Source organism: Choristoneura fumiferana, chromosome 23 (assembly GCF_025370935.1).
Source record: "Choristoneura fumiferana chromosome 23, NRCan_CFum_1, whole genome shotgun sequence".
NCBI lineage: Eukaryota > Metazoa > Arthropoda > Insecta > Lepidoptera > Tortricidae > Choristoneura > Choristoneura fumiferana.
The window spans coordinates 17,677,839-17,695,318 of record NC_133494.1 but is presented as its reverse complement, the minus strand read 5'-3'; the positions used below and the strand labels follow the sequence as shown (position 1 = coordinate 17,695,318).

Here is a 17,480-nt window from a genome sequence, read left to right as displayed (position 1 = left end):
TGCTTGTTTTAGCCTAAATTGAATAAAGATATTTTGACTTAGAATTTGAGTACGACACGCTCTTGGGCGATTTTTTTCTTGAACGATTTTGAAATATCATTGCTACATATTCGGATCACAATGAACTAAACTTTGTAGGTACTTTTCCTATTTTTTCCGGTACGCTTACGCTTGCTTGCGCGTAGCAGAGAAGCTAAAAAAAATTAACTTCGTTATGATGTGCAACATCTGGATCATCATCAATAATCATCATCATCATTATTATGAATCAATCATCTCGGCCTATAAACGTCCTAATGCAGCAGGGCTACTACAAATTTGAAAATTGAAGTTCGTGTCGTTCGGTCCCTCTGACACATATTATTTAATACTAGAGAGAGGGTCGGTACGATACGAACTTCGATTTTCAATCTTCGGAGTTGGCCCTCTGGGCACAGGCCTACTGTCAGAAACGCCTGTGAATGAGTGAGTGAGTGAATTATATTGGAATTTTGTTATTTTCACCATTGTTTGTTTTGCTCATCTTAATAATGTATTAGTATCCTATTAATTCTTGTAATTTTAGCGCGGTTGGGGGGAGGTAAGAAATAAATGCAAGTCAACGAAAAAATATAGTTTTATTAATAAAATCTTCAGACAAAAATCAACACGCATTTCTTTACATAGCTTTTTACAAAATTCTCACTAGCCTTAATTAAACTAAAATAATAAATAACGTTAATAATAGTTAAAATATAAATGTCTTAGTTAAAAATTATAAGAATACGTAGTTACTTCCCTGTTATGGGTATTGACTTGAACAAAAATAAATAAAAAAGAAGCTTTAAATATACATAACAAACATGCAAAATGACCATATATTATTTGCTTCTACTACTAAAAATAAAAATCTTAAGGTGGGTTCCCACTCGACATAACAGATGCCAAATTTCGTAATATTTTTAATTTATTTTGTACACAGCTTCAAATCCCTTGAGTTCCATTGCATCTGAAAAAAAAAGGATATAAATGGCGGGGGCATGCATGTCCACTGCGTTACCTACTTTATAGATAATAATGATTACTTTTTATACGGAGTGATAATTTTAAAAGTAAGCTTAATTGTGTGCCTATTGCCTATTTAAATGTTTAATGATAAAACCTAGCACTTTACCGGTTTTGTAAAAAAATATTTGAAGAGCACATTACAAAAAATTACTGGTCAACGAAAAGTAGAATGACCCAAATTACAAATCATATTTGCTAACTGCCGATTCCTACGCCAGATGGCTCTTACATCAAAATAAATCTTCCTCGTCTTCATACGCGGACATCATATACCAGTCTCTGGCCACGTCTTCATAAATCACTCTTTTCACTTCTTCTCCATACTGGGGGTGAAGAATACGGGGGGAGCGGGCACGGAACTCCAGCGGGACGTCATAGCACTTGCAGACACAGCAAGCCGGGAACTTAAACCAGTCAGCGAAGATGCCGCGGCACTCGTTGCGAGGGTCGTACGCCAGAAGCCGGTGGAGACGGTACTGTTGCTCGCATCTGGAAGTAGAGAATAGCGGAGGGGTTGAGAGATTTACCCGACAAACTCGGTTTTGGATGAAAGTCGTCCAGTCGGTAATGATGTTGGATTAAAACAAAGGCAGAACTTGCTGAGTCCGGCATAATTTGTTTGTTTCGCCATTTTTATTTGATGGATGGATGACACCTCTAACACTATAAGCTTAGAAATAAGATGACGTAATCAACGAGATAACAAACTTTTTTAAATTTACTTTTTTCTACAAAAGCTATAAAATATCTTCTGAATACTTATCATACCAAAAATATTTAGGCACCAACCTGCAGCCTTCCCTACAGTACATCTGCTTCTTCTCATGCACACAAGTCTCCATGTGAATGTATTGTTCAAAGGGGTACATGTTAAGCAGAGCCAAGATCTCGCCGCGAGTGCTGTTGGCCCAGAACGGCGCCGCCATCTCCTCCTTAGACTCGCAGGCGTTTCTGAAATATTGTTGATACTGTCATTAATCAGCATTTAAATACCTTTTTTAGAGTACAGGCGAAATAATCCTCCTTCGGGCAGTCGGGTAAAAATAAGGCGAGGAGCCAATGAGGAAACAAAGGAGGAAGAGAAAACGTAGTTATTTTTTATGCGAATAATACTTTAGAGCTGTCAAAACTACTCAGAAAACTAAGAGCTGTGATGGTTTTACAATATTAATAATTATTAATTACATGAGAATTGTAATTTTTATCATCATCATCATCAGCCTCTACTACAGTCTAGTGCTGGACATATATCTCCTAGTGAGCACCTTGGCGCTCTGTCCTCGGCTCGACGAATTCTTATAAATTTTATTAATAAAAAAAAAATTTTCATAATAATACTAGTATCGTTTTAAAACCTACGAGTATGTCAACGTCAACCATGTTTTATTTGAAATATAATCATTTTTATTAATTTATAATTTATGTATGACTAGTTTCATGTTCTTTTGCTTTATAATATAAATATTATGTTATTATTACGCAAAAGTTAAACTTCCGTTAAATTTACATAAAACTTACGCTCCTCGTAACTTTATAACAGCGGGTCGTATCGCCTCCTGATGCTGCGTCGGTTTGGGGTGGAACTCTTCCTTCTTCTCGTTAACGTTGGTGTCAATCCTGTCATTCTTTACCTTCTCGTGTTCTGAAAACAGAAGTGTTGGAGGTAAAGTGGAAGTGTCTGCATTCATCGGTATCCAAGCATCTTTTCCACTTTCTGTAGTAAGATCATCGTAATCCATATCAACGGTTGTAGTTTCTGTTGAATTGATAATGTTTTCTGTTGTTGTTGTAACGTTATTTTCTAATGTTTCATTCTTGGTGTCTAGAGTGACGGGTTCACTCTTTACACTACCAAAATTCGGGTAAATGCTATTCGTTTCTATACTTTGTTTAATAACAGCTTCAAGCGTAATGACATCCGGGTCCAAATTGTTGACTTCAATATTAGCAATACTTTCAAGCTTAGTTTTGTAAGATATCCCTTTGTCTTCATACACAGTCTCATTATTCGTGATTTCAGTTACGTTTTTATTTCCAGTCTTATTAATTTTGGTGTTATTACCGTCGTACTCTAAGGGTTTTACTCTTAAAGTATCATTATCAGGTTTCTTATTGGAATTTGATTGGATGGGTCTGAAGTGAGGTTTTACTTTCATGGCACGTCCATGGCTTTTCTTTTGCGAGTACATCATTTTTGTTTTGGTTATGTCTTCAGCAAAGTCTTCAGTCTTTTTATTGACTTCATCATCTTCATCGTCTTGTATAAAATTTTCTAGTTCTGCTTTCAGGACAGAGATGTGACGCTCCTCTCCGTACATTCGTTTCATAAGACCCTGAAATTTATCAAAAGTAAATATAAGTAAATGTTATTACATTAAAAACATACACAAATACTTATAAATTCACTGCTTGGAAGTGTACTTTTTGTACTTTTTTCATTTTTGAAAGGTATAATTTCTAGAGCTACAGAACCGACACCCAGTTCCCTTAGTCGCCTTTACACTACATATGAACAAACATAGAAGCTACAGTATTGCAGATTAACATAAACTACTGTTTTATTCCAGGAATCTGCACGGGAGCGTGACACACAAAGTTATAAGCTATTTGTGGCAGTGTGCCACACGATACTCATCATTCAAGACTATCTTTTTGTATTTTTTTGTCGAATTTTTTGGACTAAGGTTCCGACGGCTTGAATCATGAACTTTTTTCAATTTTGTCAATATAAGGGTTAATGATTAGTGTTTTGATAATGATAATTGTCAGGGTTACCTGGTTCTCCCTAACGAATCTCCGGATGGCATGCCACGGGTAGCTGTCCCCGGGGCTGGTGCAGTAGCTCTGCTTGCTGAGGTCGCAGGGCGCGGCGGCGCGTGTGCGCCCCGCCCGCTGCGGCCGCGCGCACGACGACGCGTAGTCGTAGCCAGCGGACAAGTGAGGCACCTACTTAAATGTGGGAATTAGTATAGTGTTATTCAAAAGTAAGGACTAGTGGTTTGACTAATACTTATCTTCTCAACAGAGAATCGTGATTTTTAAATGAAACCTATCGTGAGACAGAGTAACAATTATTAACATAGATGCACGAGCCACTCACGTATTAATGGTTTAGATATATCGACATGTTTCGAATCAATCTGTATTTCCTTTTCAGGGTGAACTTGAATGGAACCTGTGAACCATGTTAGTTTACGATCGGCTTTCTATTTGAGCTCACCTTGAAAAGAAACCACGGATTGCATACTTCGCCTATAAAAAAATGAGCGAGCCTCATGGCGAAGGAAAACAATATGAGGAAACATGCACATGATGATGACTACGTTTATTTAACATAGGTATGTTTTTGTACAGTGGATATCAACTTTTTACACGACAGCTCCAAGAAAAAAAGGTTTATTATTCATTTAGCGGTGAATATGTTATTAAAACACAAATATATTAAATATTTATCGGATTTCCCTGTTTGATTTGTGTTAGTATGTACCTAGTCGATAAATAAATTAAAATAAGATGAAAATATAAGATAGCAAAAAACCGGTTCTCCCTGGTTACAAACCGATATTGAAATCTGTCTGTGCATCACTAAAGTTTTTAACCCCTTTTTTTTCTTAAAGTATTCCAGAGTTTCCAGTCCAGACCTAGGTGGTATAGCGTCGCTAGAACTAACAAATTTAGCGACCAAAAAAAAGTTTTGACGACATAAATGGTTTAGCGATTTATCTGGCGACTTTTGGAATACAAATTTGAACAGTTCTACGATACATTTTTTGTCAACTCGACGACGACGAGAATTATACAGTGCCAAGAGATCTATATGGAAAGCGAAAACCGCGCTAGCGCACCAAATTCAAACTTTATTTAATTAAAGCTCCATTCGTTTATGCTCTAGCTTTAGCAATTAAAAAAAACATATCCATTTCAGTGAATTCGGAAATCTTCTAACTTAAGTTTTTTTTTCGTATCCCAACCATTCAGACCACCAGTGGCCTCTTGTGTCTTTCCCAGACAAAATCCTGAGTCCGCTCGCTCCTGGTTGAATTAATTTTAGCGACTTTTGATTTTGAGTTTAGCAACTCGAGTTTCTAGGAGTTGGCAACACTGCACTGGGTATGGGTGCCTTCAAGAGTAAAGTGATAAATCTAGTTCTAGGCTTCTAGCTCCATTATCTGTCTGTAAAACTCAAATCACTTGCAGTAAGTACCTATTTAGAAAGAGCAATCAGCCGTCTACATTTCAACATCCTGTATTCGCAATTAAAGTCCGAAAATCGATTTCACTAGCAATTGGCTGAACAGCCGGTTCGACCGGAGCGGCATCTGTTTGTTTTGGTAGCACCTACCATGAGATAAAGATCCCATCGAAATCATAAAAGTGAAAATTGGAGCCAAGTTCATTATAATTCTGTACATAATTATGAACAAGCAGAGCTTAGTATTCAAAATAGGATAAATTATAGCTCAAAATTGGGCTTGGCTTATTTTTGCCAACAAACCAAATGTTCGAATATTTTGACCTTATCTGTACCACAGAATAGATAATAGTACAAACCTTACCAATATAACGTAAAAACAGTAACTTGTGTAGGTATATCACAATGGTGACGATAAGTTGACTAGCCAAATTTATGATAACTTGCATTGTAGGTATACTTACTCTTATGTAAGCTTCTGATAAATCTGAAGTTTTATTATTGGTACTTAAATATGAATCGAGTTTCACGTGTTTAGATCAAATATTGAGTACCTACCTAATTCATGCGTCAAAAGAACCCAGCGCCAAATAATTCCTAATACCTACCTAAAGCTAGTGCTGGATGGTGCTGGTTTACACAATGCCAGTAAAACCTTTCCATTAGTAGTACAACTCAAAAAATCATTGTTTTATTTTTTAGTTGCGAAGGCTTAGGGTGTGAGTTAATTATTAGGGATGCGGTAACCGTAACCTAGTTTGTTACTTTTGGTTTTACTTAACACAATTTCAATATTAGATATATGTAGTATTATTATAATAATAAAAAATAATAAATTCATTTATTTGTATTTATTATGTATATAGTTAAGTAGATATGTATTTTGAAATTTATGAATTGTTAATTGTTCGTATATAGCATGCTGCATGCGAAACTGTGGCTATATTGTGTGATGCCTTATGGCGCAACATAGCGTTACTTACTGCAAATTACCTATTACTTATATCCACCTGATTTCACCTATGTTTGACAAATAAACGTATTTGTATTTGTACGTCGCCACTAAGTGGCGACACTTGCCAGTTCCACTTTCTTTGAACTTGGCCGTACACACTACCGCGTGTCTAGATCGTTGACATCACTCGAGATCTTGAGATGAGAATCGCCTGCGGATGTGGGTCATTGTGCCACAACTCGAAAACTTGCTTTAAGGTAACAAGTTACGACTTCTTTTTAATGGCGGATTCTAATATGGTGTAGGTATTTTTGGACTTATGCAGTTTTTCGCACGCGTGGGATTACATTTGGTTTCACCCGACTACCTACCCGAAGGATGGTTATGTTTTAACTAGACCACGTGTCCGTTTGCAAAAAAACTTTTATCACAATACAAGTAACATATTACTTGTATTGTGCTTTTATCGCTATCTCGCGGGAATTATGCAATTTCCGGGATAAAAACAATCCTCCAGGTCTCAAACTATCTTCATACCAAATTTCATTCAAATTGGTTCAGCGGTAAGATGTAACAGATAGAAGGACATAACTTTCGCATTTTAAGTAAGTAAGTATAATATTAGTAAGGATAAAGATGTAGTAAGTATATTTATTTCTAGGTAAAAAAAGTTTTTAGTAAAAATTTAATTTTTAATAGGTACTGTTTTTTTTCTGGCTGTACTTTTATTTGTCACCCAAACTACATTTGCATACCAAATTTCAAGTCGATGCATTAACTTGAAGACTTCCGTCCTGCGGAGACGATCCTGGCTGGACTACCAGGATGTGATTACCAGATTATTGTATTGTTACGACATTTACATACTAATTTTCAAGTCAATCCAACTACTGGAGGTTGGTCTAATTTAACTCGCAAGATTTGATTACAGACAGACAGACAACGGGACAGGTGAAACTAAATAAAAGCTTGTCAAAAACAGATCAAACACCTGACTGCCTTAAAAATAACTATAATAAGAACTAAAAAGGACAAACCAGTTCAGTATTTAGTCTACTTTATTAGTGGGGACTTATATTATAGGTAGTTGTCAATTTTTGAGCTGGCTGATCACGCTTTTGAATGGGTCCCCACTGTTGAAGTTAGGAGAGTTATAGAAACCATCAATCAACTCATCGTTTAGAACATATTAAGTTGTATGCGATATCACGTTAATGGTTAACGTTTGATAAATCATTTAAATCGGGGGCGCTCGTGGGAAACTCGGACCCCACCTGTCGGGCGGTGTGGGACAAGTTGGGGGATATAGCGGGTAAGATTTTACCTAGATATCAAGTTTAGCGACTCCACGTGGTTTAACCATGTCAATGCAAAATTACAGTTCCCTGGGACTACTTAACGGAATAACAATGTAAGCGAATGAACTAATAATTAAAGTAATTGTTTTAGTTCATTGATATAGACCTCCGCAAAGTAACGCCTGATTTAATAAATTAATGTCAGCTACCTAAGTCGCGGATGGACTGACGACCAGACAGACGGATGGACATCGTGACAACTATAAGGCCTAGCGCACATATACAACTCTTGTATCAACTAAACTGTTAAGTCAATGTAATTTTTTTAGTATTTTTTAGTTTAGGCTAGCGCGTACGTACAATCAGCAGCAGAAGTAGTTAAACAGTGGTGGTGCTTAAAATTATCTAAACTCACTCTTATTACTCTCTTATCTCTTAGATCATTTTTGAGCACCGTAACCGCTCATCCAGTTTTGCTGCTGGCTGTAATACTTTTTCATCCTCTAAACTGTTTAGTTCGTTTATCCCTATCCCACGGGAACTATGCAATTTTCTGGGATCCAAACCCGGGACTCAAACTATCTGTATACCAAAGTTCATCTAAATCGATTAAGCGGTTTAAACGTGAAGAGGTAATAAACACACTTACAAACTTTCGCATGTATATTGTATGTGTATTGTACCATCAACCAAATAAGTGGTCTATCAATTTTTAAACAAATTCCTATAAAATGAATATGTCGCTAAAGTCGAACTTTCAAGTTGACAGACACGTCTAGTGGCATTATTGTTTTGTGACATGCAAACGATGATCAACTCTAGGGTGGTAGACCACATATTTGGCTGATGGCACCTATTGTATTGTGAAACTCTTTTTTATTGTACCTAAAAATACATGAAATTAACGGAAAAAAGGATAATAACAATTATAATATTAGTGGGACGAGCTCGCTCCCGCTTACATCTTGCACCGTATGATAGAGCGATCGAAAGTAAGCGCCTACGACCCGATGATTGAGGCATAATGACATCCTCGTTTCACTGCCGCTTTCAACTGCGCCCGCGCACGGAGTGCGATTAAGCTGGACCAATACTTTCACTGTCTATAAGGCTTAATTGTGATAATTGTGAAACCGGACTTAATTCTTAATGATAAGACGAAGGTATGTATGTATGTATGTATGTATGTAAATTCTTTATTGTTCAAAAGAAAATAAACAAAACACAATTGACAAACTTTGAGATACTTGTACAAAGGCGGACTTATCCCTTTAAGGGATCTCTACCAGTCAACCTTTGAGTAGATGAGAGGAGTAATCAGTTAGGGTCCGACAAAGAGTGAGTTTAAAAGAAAAAAAAATGTGGAAGCTACTATACAGTCTTTTAAATAATATAATACATAAACTACAATTAAATAAATCAATAAACAAAAAATAAGGTATAGGTAATGAAGAGAAAAAAAATGTTTAGTTTTTAATACAAAGTTGTTTTCGCTGATACTGCTGCTTGTAAACAACATTTCAAGTTAATTCGACTAATGCGAGTTAAAATGCTAAGTGAGTTGAATTTGATTTCGAACTTGGTGTCATCCATCCCACCGAGGTATAGCTAGTGCAGCAAAACTAAAAGCCCAAGAGCACTTAAGGTGCCCGTAGACCCTAGTCAGGCTGACATAAATTAAACAACGTAGAATTTAGTTTTAGATATATTATTTATTAAACTTTAAACCGCACAAAAAAAAGGAAAAAAATCACAAACAATAAAATTATTATGAAAAATTAACCAAACGTCATATAAAAAATAAACGCAGTCAAGGAACACGTGTTGCGAGGCGGAACGGTAAGGATATGATCACTGTAACAGGAATTTAGAATTTACTAAGTTAAAGCCAAACAAATTTACTAACCGAATAAGTCCTAACACATAGGAGCGCTTATGCGAAGCCTCAACTAGAATTTTGAAAAACTAAACCCAAGTATTAATACGCAAGGCATTCAAAAATAAGGAGCAAAAAGCACCCTACCCAGTAAATCCTAACTGTAGAGACCTAGTTGATGTGCCTAGATGCATGCATATACGCAGAAACTAGCCTACAGCTTGGGGGAAAGTAACATTACTCACACTGAAGTAAATTCAGAGCCTGATGCCTGAGTAGAAAAACCGCAATGCTATGGTAGCAACTCACTCGTATCTCGTATCCTCCGCGGTCAGGCGGACGGAAAACCCAGTAGGTAGTTGACGCCTGAATCAGGTAGGCCGGGGTAAAGGTTGGACTGGAAAGATATTTATAAATTAGCCCACAACAAAGCAAAATAACCTAACTTACACGACCCTAGGCAACAACGAAATAAAAACTTACCCGATGAAAAATCGGCAATACTGATAAAGTGCTCTTTAGCACGGGCGAGAAGGAAATACGGCGAATATTTGAAGGTAAACGGTTGTGGCACCAAGTAGCGGCACTTTCACACAACGACTCCACAAAGGCACTGGTAATATGGCACAAAAACCAAGACTGATCACAGGATATTATTAAAATAAAAAAATCACTTCAATACAGCTAGCGATGTAAGCTCCGCACTCAGCAACAAATGTTCAAGGAATGACTCCAAAACAAAAACACCAAAAGAACAACCAAAACACAGAATTTAAATTTCAAAATTCAAACATCTTGACTTGTCTACAACGTTTACCTGTTAGCTCTGATGTTAATTTGGAAATGTTTTGTAGTGAAATAGTTTCATTCCCCAAGCGTTTTTTTTTTTCAGTAGTTTATAATAAACATTATTTACAATGATCCGTTGTTGACTACGAATCGTTTTGGGCATTTTTGTTATTGTTCAAAGAAACCGCCACAGTGACACTGACAATCATTAAAATTATTGCCAGAATAAGAAATTAGTTCCAATGAAATTCCGCAACATGGCGAGTAGTCATATATTTTTGGCCAGGCTTTACCTCCATTTATAATGCCGTGGTGGCCAAGTTCGACTTTTTCGAAATTCATTGATCCTGTACGAAGTGCAAAATTCGAATGTCGTATCTTGCAGTCCTGCTGATGCTTAATACGAGAGTGAGAGGGACGGTACGATACGAACTTCGTTTTTCGAATTTCACAGTAGCCCCCCAGGTTCGCTTGGCAACGCACACCCTCTCATCTTGAGAGGAGGCCTAGTACTGCAAAGTGGAACGTATATGGGCCGAGATAATGAAATACGTTTACAAATTCCCGCTGCATCAAAATAAAAACTATTCTCATTATAAAGCTAAAACTTCTCGGAACTAGATTGTAATTTATTTAGAAGTAGGTCTTGATTTTGCTACGTTTTATATTATGGTATTGATGGACTTCCACTCTTGTTAGCAATACAACGGCGAATGGACCGTGGTAGGTACATCATTAAACTATAACAACGGCCCGTGTGGTTAGTAGAATAGGTTTAGTAATTAGGTTTTTTACAAGGTTTAGTTAGCTCGCAATGTGTTTGTATATGTACCTATGTTAACTCTTTATTGTACAAAAGGAATAATTACTTGTAGAGGCCGGGAAGTAGGGGGTTGCCGGCCAAGCATCCATAGTATCCATAGTACAAGCTTTGCTTAGTTTGGGACTAGGTCAAATTGGTGTCAGGTGTCCCATGATATTTCTTTATTTATTATAAAAGCTTATATATACCTAGTTATAATAATCGAAGTTTTAACATCATCCCAGCCTACGCTGGGCATAGTCCCCTCTTACAATGAGAGGGTTTGTACGTAAAACTGGAATCAACTTATAAAGAAATATGTAAGTAGTTTCGCACATGAATTTGGAATAACTAGAGTTGCGAGCGCTTTGAATCCACGATATGATATGACATTTATTGTTACTGCAGGGCTACTACGAAACTCGTAACTCGAAGTTCGTGTCGTGCGGTCCCTCTCGCTCTCGTATTAAATAGTATAAGTGTCAGAGGGACCGCACGACACGAACTTCGAGTTTCGTAGTAGCCCTGCTGCTTCATTCATGCATCAAAGAAGTCGTAGGGATACGTGATTGGGAGGGCTGATCTCCCGTCATCTTCCACTTGTCAGGTGTTATAAACACGTCTGTCCTTCTGTACCATTGCGCATGGTAAACAATCAGAATCGCCCACTGTAGCACCACGCATCTCAGCCAACAATGCTTTCTCTTCCAAAAAGATGTTTACGATATGTCGACGTGTGGGCATGCGTTACCGTTGCGGCACTTGCGGAAAAACATAAATGTATTCTTTAGGTTCTGTACCGCAAACGGAAACAACTGACTTAAATAACCTAACCAAAAGTTGGAAAACCCCCGACTTTGTCACTTCAAAGTTCAATATCTCAAAAACGGCTGAACAGATTTTGATAAAACATGTCTAAGAACCTTTGCTAGGAAACCTGCTTTCAAATAAAAAACCGCATTCAAATCGGTCCACAAGTTTAAGAGCTACGGTGCCACAGACAGACACACATAGCGGTCAAACTTACAACACCCCTCTTTTTGCGCCGGGGGTTAAAAACATAACCCTCTTTCGAGCAGTCGGGTTAAAGGTTGAACAAACTCCAACACAGTCATTTTAAATTTCAATATTTCAAAAACCGCTGAACCGAATTTAATTAAACTAGCTAAAAACCACCGCAAGGAGTTTCACGTAGAAAAACCGCATTGAAATAGATCCATAGACAGACCGATAGGCAGACAGACAGTCAAAATTATAACACATCTCAATATTTTAGACTATCGCGGTTTTTACTATTTTTGTTAATTAAATTCGGGTCTTGTTCCGCGTACCACGTTTTAGATCGCCTCGAACTGTGCCGAAATATCGAGCTGCTCTAAAATCAAGGTGCGCGGAACAGAACCCGAAATTTAATTCATAAAATTATAACACATCAATTTTACGTCGTTAAATAAGAATAAAATAAATACACTAGCAATAAGCTCTACCCAGGGACCCAAGAATTCAACTGGCACCTGTTATTTCAAAACGCCAAATTACCATCATAAATGGAATCATTTTTTGTCGAACACAAAACCAAAACAATCTCGGTACACGACTAAACAGAAAAAAACCTAAGTGCATTAGCGAAACCAAATCCAAAAAGACAGAAAGCGCTCACGAAAGTTCCATATCATTAGGAGACAAGTATGCAAGTGAAAGTGACCGATGTTGGGGGCTGCTGACGTCACAGATTGCCATCAGATCATGGTGTGTGATGTAAAGGTTAAGCAATGATGAGAAGCTGTGATTATGTTGTTATGATGGTTATCGCAGCATTGAACTTGGAGCCGCGCGAGCGTTTTGAAAGTGGATGCAACGTTACGAAAGGTATTTTTCACGATGCGGAGAGTTATACGTAAGTATCTACTCAACAATCGAGCCTTTTATCGTTTATGCGCATATTTTTTTAAAGTCATAATGGAATGAAGGAGGTGTGTCTCGTAGAACACTAGGTAAAGGTTAGGTTTATTTTAGAACAATTTTACTTAACAAAATTACAGGATGTTGAAAATAGCCTGAATGGCTTCGAGTAAAGTATGCGGCCGTGTCTTTGTTTTTGTTTTGCTCGACTTGGCGGGAGCACTTCCGTGCCCACAGATTATTCTGGATAATTAACACATAATTAATGATTTCAGAGAGAAAAGAGTTATGACAAACACTACATTATGACTTTCAACAATAACTATGCAAGCCGATATGGCCCTCCTTTAAAGCGTAAGTCTAGATTTTGTTGAAATAAGTGAAAACTGTGAAAGTTTAAATCAATGTTTGTGAAAGATTGAAGATTTAATAGCAGCTCGTGATTCAAATTAACATTAAGAACTATTTGAGCAAGTTTCTAATCTTCTTCGACATAACTATTTTATCTTTTTAAAAACTTAAGTGGTAGAGATTTGAAACCACGAAAACATGTTGTTTACCCTTTCTTTTTCGTTTGTTGCATAGGTGAAGAGTGAAATGGAATACCCATACCTACTAAAGGCAAGTAATGTTCCATTCCCTTAAATACTGTACCACAGAATAAGTAATAGTACAATTATCTACCACTTAATGTAAATGTCCTAAAAATCAAGCGGAACATATAGTTTATTTTACAGCTTTACAGAAAGGAAAATTTGGACTTAAAGCACAATCACATCAGCCTCTCATATCACAAAAGCTACAAGTGTTACAATTTATTTTAATGACACTTTTTTGTATGAGAACGACAATACTATAAAGTCGATTTGTAGCTCTTGTAATTTTGTACAGGGGCCTGGTATCGTAGCGATTATATTATAGACTCTACCAGACTCTACCTAAAGTAATATTATTTACGAATGTCATACGTCAAAATTGTCACATGATCGCAAGTGAACATCTATAACACGCATGCCCTAAACCGGGTTACAGCGCGGGCGCAGGTGAAATCTAGCCGAACTTTCGCCGGCGTGACGTAAGCAACTCTTTTGCTACGTTACGGCGGCTTATGTCATATTTTAAGGCGCCCGCCAGGAGAACAACAGTTCCATTAATACAGAAAGCGACAAACAATCAAAATATACACATCACGGGCCAATGGATCGAATGGATGGAGTTTTTGGTTTTAATTGTACCTAGTATCAAACTAGAAGTAGATTGCGGGTACTAATACTTTTCTAGTTTATTCAAATCTATGAAATCATCGGTTTGATTTATAGACTCAAAGTCACCGCCTACTGTCTTCCAACGTTTGTTCACCCACTGGTTTACTGAATATAACTAGAAATGCAACACGTGCTGCCTCACCCACTTTGGTTTACGATGATCACTAAGATTGCTATTTTATATACAATTTCTCGACGAATGGTTAACATCCCAAGACTGTAATAGATAATTTGCATGGTGACATAAATAGTTAGGTGTGTATCTCATTGATTTAGAGAAAGCAGCTGCAGGTATAAATTTTCACTTGGACGATACTAACAGCCATGGTGGCTGGCTTAGTGGTTCGACTTATGACCTCTGAAGCAGAGGTTCCTGGATTCAAATCCGGGCTCGCATCTCTGAGTTTTTGAAATTCATGTGCGGATTTACTGTTGTAATATAGGTACCATGAGCATTACAGTAAAATAATATCGAGAGGAGATCTGTGTTTGTGAAGCAAAATAAATGGGGTGTGTAGAGTTCCCAATCTGCACGGGCCTGAGAGGAGCCTGTGCCCAGCAGTGGGACGTAGGTATAGGTTGGGATGATGATGATAATGATACCGACAGGAAAGTAAAAATAGTTGATACTTAATATTGCTTCGCTACCAAAATATAGCCAACTCTAGGCAATGTGCACAGCTACACAATCTGTATTAAGCCCAGTTTTGACTTGCAAGAAAATTTTGCAGTACATTACGAGATCGTAAAACGAATGAGTTTGAAGCGGTCAATCGAGCGCCGCAATGTAAATAAAATTGTACGATATTTCTTGCAAGGGCTCTCCCTGCGTGATGAAAGGATAATCAGAGAGGAACAAAGTAGAGCTTCAGTCGGCACCCCGAAACCCTGACAATATTTTTTTTAATAACGCACTCATTAAATTGGCTATTCGTACAAATAATTGGCCATCAATGGCGGCAATGGTGGGCGCAGCGGTCAGCTTCTCACGCGGCTATGCCCTAATTTCTTAGGGATATCAATATCACATTGATAGTGCTTGACGACTACTTCTTGTTCACTAGCTTGGTCCTTTTGCACTTATTTATCTCATGTAAGGTTTCGATTATTGTTATCATAATAGAACAGTGATTCTTCATATATTACGTAGTCTCCTTTTTTAAAGGCATGTGTTGGTTATCGCTTTTTGATATGCGTTTTTTTAAGACCCTTGGTTAGGATTGTCTTTTGATGGTTGTGTTTTAGTTAATCGAAAGTAAACAGAGCGTAGACCTATTAAACATCATTCTAAAGGTACAGCATCTTTTGAATCGTACTTAATTGAAGTAAATTTGGTTCATATAGAGACGGATAGTAAAAATTTTAAACCTATTAGGGGACCCTGTTTACAAGAAACATGATGATATGACGTTTTTTTACGCAAGTGAAAGTCCAAGCAGAGCACCCTTGTTACTCCAAAACGTACTTGGCCAGTATTTTTCCACTTCTGCGTTAGTATACATTATAACTTTAGTGTACATATGATGCTCGTTTGGGTTAGGTATATAAAAGCTTGCCGTGATCTTAACAAGAGAAATCACTTACTGTTTGAATGCGGTTGGGAAAACTTTCGCGTTAACCATACCTAGTTTTATCGTCTTGTATGACAGACAACAAAAGCCTTGTTTGACAGGTTCATCGACCTCTAACACATTAACAATATTATTTGTCATAACCCTAATGAGAAAGCATTGTTTGAAAGGTGACATGAGTTTAATGCCAACTTAACTTATTCTAATGAAGATGCATTAACCGTAGTTGTTAAAGGTACATACCATTAACACCGATAAGGGAAGATCACTCAGCGAGTTACAGAAAGTAGACTGTCAATTGAATTCATTAATACTAAAGAAAGTATACCAGTTGCACTGAAAGCCTGAGATGAAACCAAAAATGTTACCGATCCGTAGCATCCGAAAACAAACAAGGAAATCCGATTCGTGGGTTCAGCACCAGCCATTAGCACTTTCAATCGATTAGCACTCACCACAAATAAGCAGACGATTGCGAGTCGCATCGTTTCTATCGGACTTTCACTGTTTCGCGAGGGTGCATGGTGGCGTGCGTTCTCCGCCACGGCTGCCCACCGACTGCCGACTGCGAGGTCCGGAGGCCTGCTGTTCCGTATTTTCTTTGACCACGGTCGACTTTCGTGCTGCTGTCAAGGACTGCACCTGACTATATAATAAGCCCTGAAGGAAAAGTTGCTGGGCTTGTCTCGCGGTACAGATATAATGACTCTCTTTTTGTTCTGGGTTTGATTGGTTGCTTTGAATTGGCAGTTGTGATTTTTGTCTCTTTGGTAATAGCTAAAGTCAACCCATTTCATTACTAGGACCATGAAAACTTGGTAACTTACGTCATTCCATAAAAAATACGAAAAAAGATTTACTATGATTAGATATATGATGGCCTGGGAATCAAATTGGTTGACTACTTAGGTATATGCCTAGATTTTCTATTGTGATCGTGAATTCAATTACAACTGAGTGGAATAGTGGTATCTACTCTTGTTATGGTCTTTCAATATATTTATGTGCCTAACTATAAAGTTTAGATGTGCTTTCGATATCATATTGTTATTTTTGTTAGCTTTATGAGTGTTAAAGTTTTAAGTAACAGAACTATCTATAGCATTCCCAGGGAATATTTGAGATGCTAAGTCCTCAATATCGACATCTCTCCTTTTAGCTTTCCTGGAAACGCAATCAATAAGTATCATCAATTTAATATTACTAAAAGTATCCATTAGAATGTTAGTCTGGAAGTATTTTCCAAATGGCCACAAAATGATACCAGTCCACATACCTGACGGTTAAAGAGCGTCGTAGAGTGTCCAATTATCTTTAATATCAAACCATTTCACGCTAGCGCGGCACATTGCAAATTCTCACGATACAAAAATTAGGTTCCGCTTGCCTGCAAGAAAGAGTGTGCGCGGTTGAGTAGGTCAGTCGAGTAATCGCTTGGCAGCCACCGTCTGCGACCATCCCGCTCTGGCCTGTGGTGCGCTGCGTGCGCCAGAGCGTGACGGCACGATGCGCGTGCGCCGCACCGTTATCCCTCGACGATATCTTGAATGAAGATGGCGTTTTCTCCCGCGCCAAAACAATGCCGGGTGCAACTCGAAAAGGAGAGTCTCCTAATTAAGTTAATTGCGTACGCTAATTAGCGGTCGCAGGTTGATTGTGTAGGTTTAATTGAGCTGGGAATGTGGTTGTAACACTTGGTTAATGGAAGCCCTTTTGTATATTAGTTCGTTGTTTTTAAAATTGGCTTCATGGCAGTTTGGTTTCTTTAGATTGTTTAGGTAGG

The 17,480-nt window shown here is 37.7% G+C and overlaps 1 protein-coding gene across 2 annotated transcripts; it reads right to left on the bottom strand.

Moving 5' to 3' along the window:
* Positions 1-598: 598 nt before the first annotated feature.
* spz4 (Spaetzle domain-containing protein 4) lies at positions 599-16,297 on the bottom strand. 2 transcript variants are annotated; one of them, XM_074105724.1, is made up of 7 exons: positions 16,153-16,297; positions 3,823-3,993; positions 3,110-3,380; positions 2,566-2,689; positions 1,837-1,998; positions 1,277-1,536; positions 599-988 (listed from the first exon to the last, which is right to left on the bottom strand). In XM_074105724.1, the coding sequence occupies exons 1-6, from the start codon at positions 16,180-16,182 to the stop codon at positions 1,278-1,280; spliced, it is 1,017 nt and encodes a 338-aa protein (XP_073961825.1). In that variant the 5' UTR covers positions 16,183-16,297; the 3' UTR covers positions 599-988; position 1,277. The 2 variants fall into 2 exon arrangements, with proteins under 2 accessions (XP_073961825.1, XP_073961826.1); XM_074105725.1 differs by having other exon boundaries at positions 2,566-3,380; positions 16,153-16,288.
* Positions 16,298-17,480: the final 1,183 nt, after the last annotated feature.

Excerpts from the sequence above, each read along its gene's own strand:
- spz4 (XM_074105725.1), bottom strand. The coding sequence starts at position 16,182 with ATGCGACTCGCAATCGTCTGCTTATTTGTG. Across the intron at positions 3,994-16,152 it reads CAATCGTCTGCTTATTTGTG|GTGCCTCACTTGTCCGCTGG; the intron begins GTGAGTGCTAAT and ends ACATTTAAGTAG. Across the intron at positions 3,381-3,822 it reads GATTCGTTAGGGAGAACCAG|GGTCTTATGAAACGAATGTA; the intron begins GTAACCCTGACA and ends GATAAATTTCAG.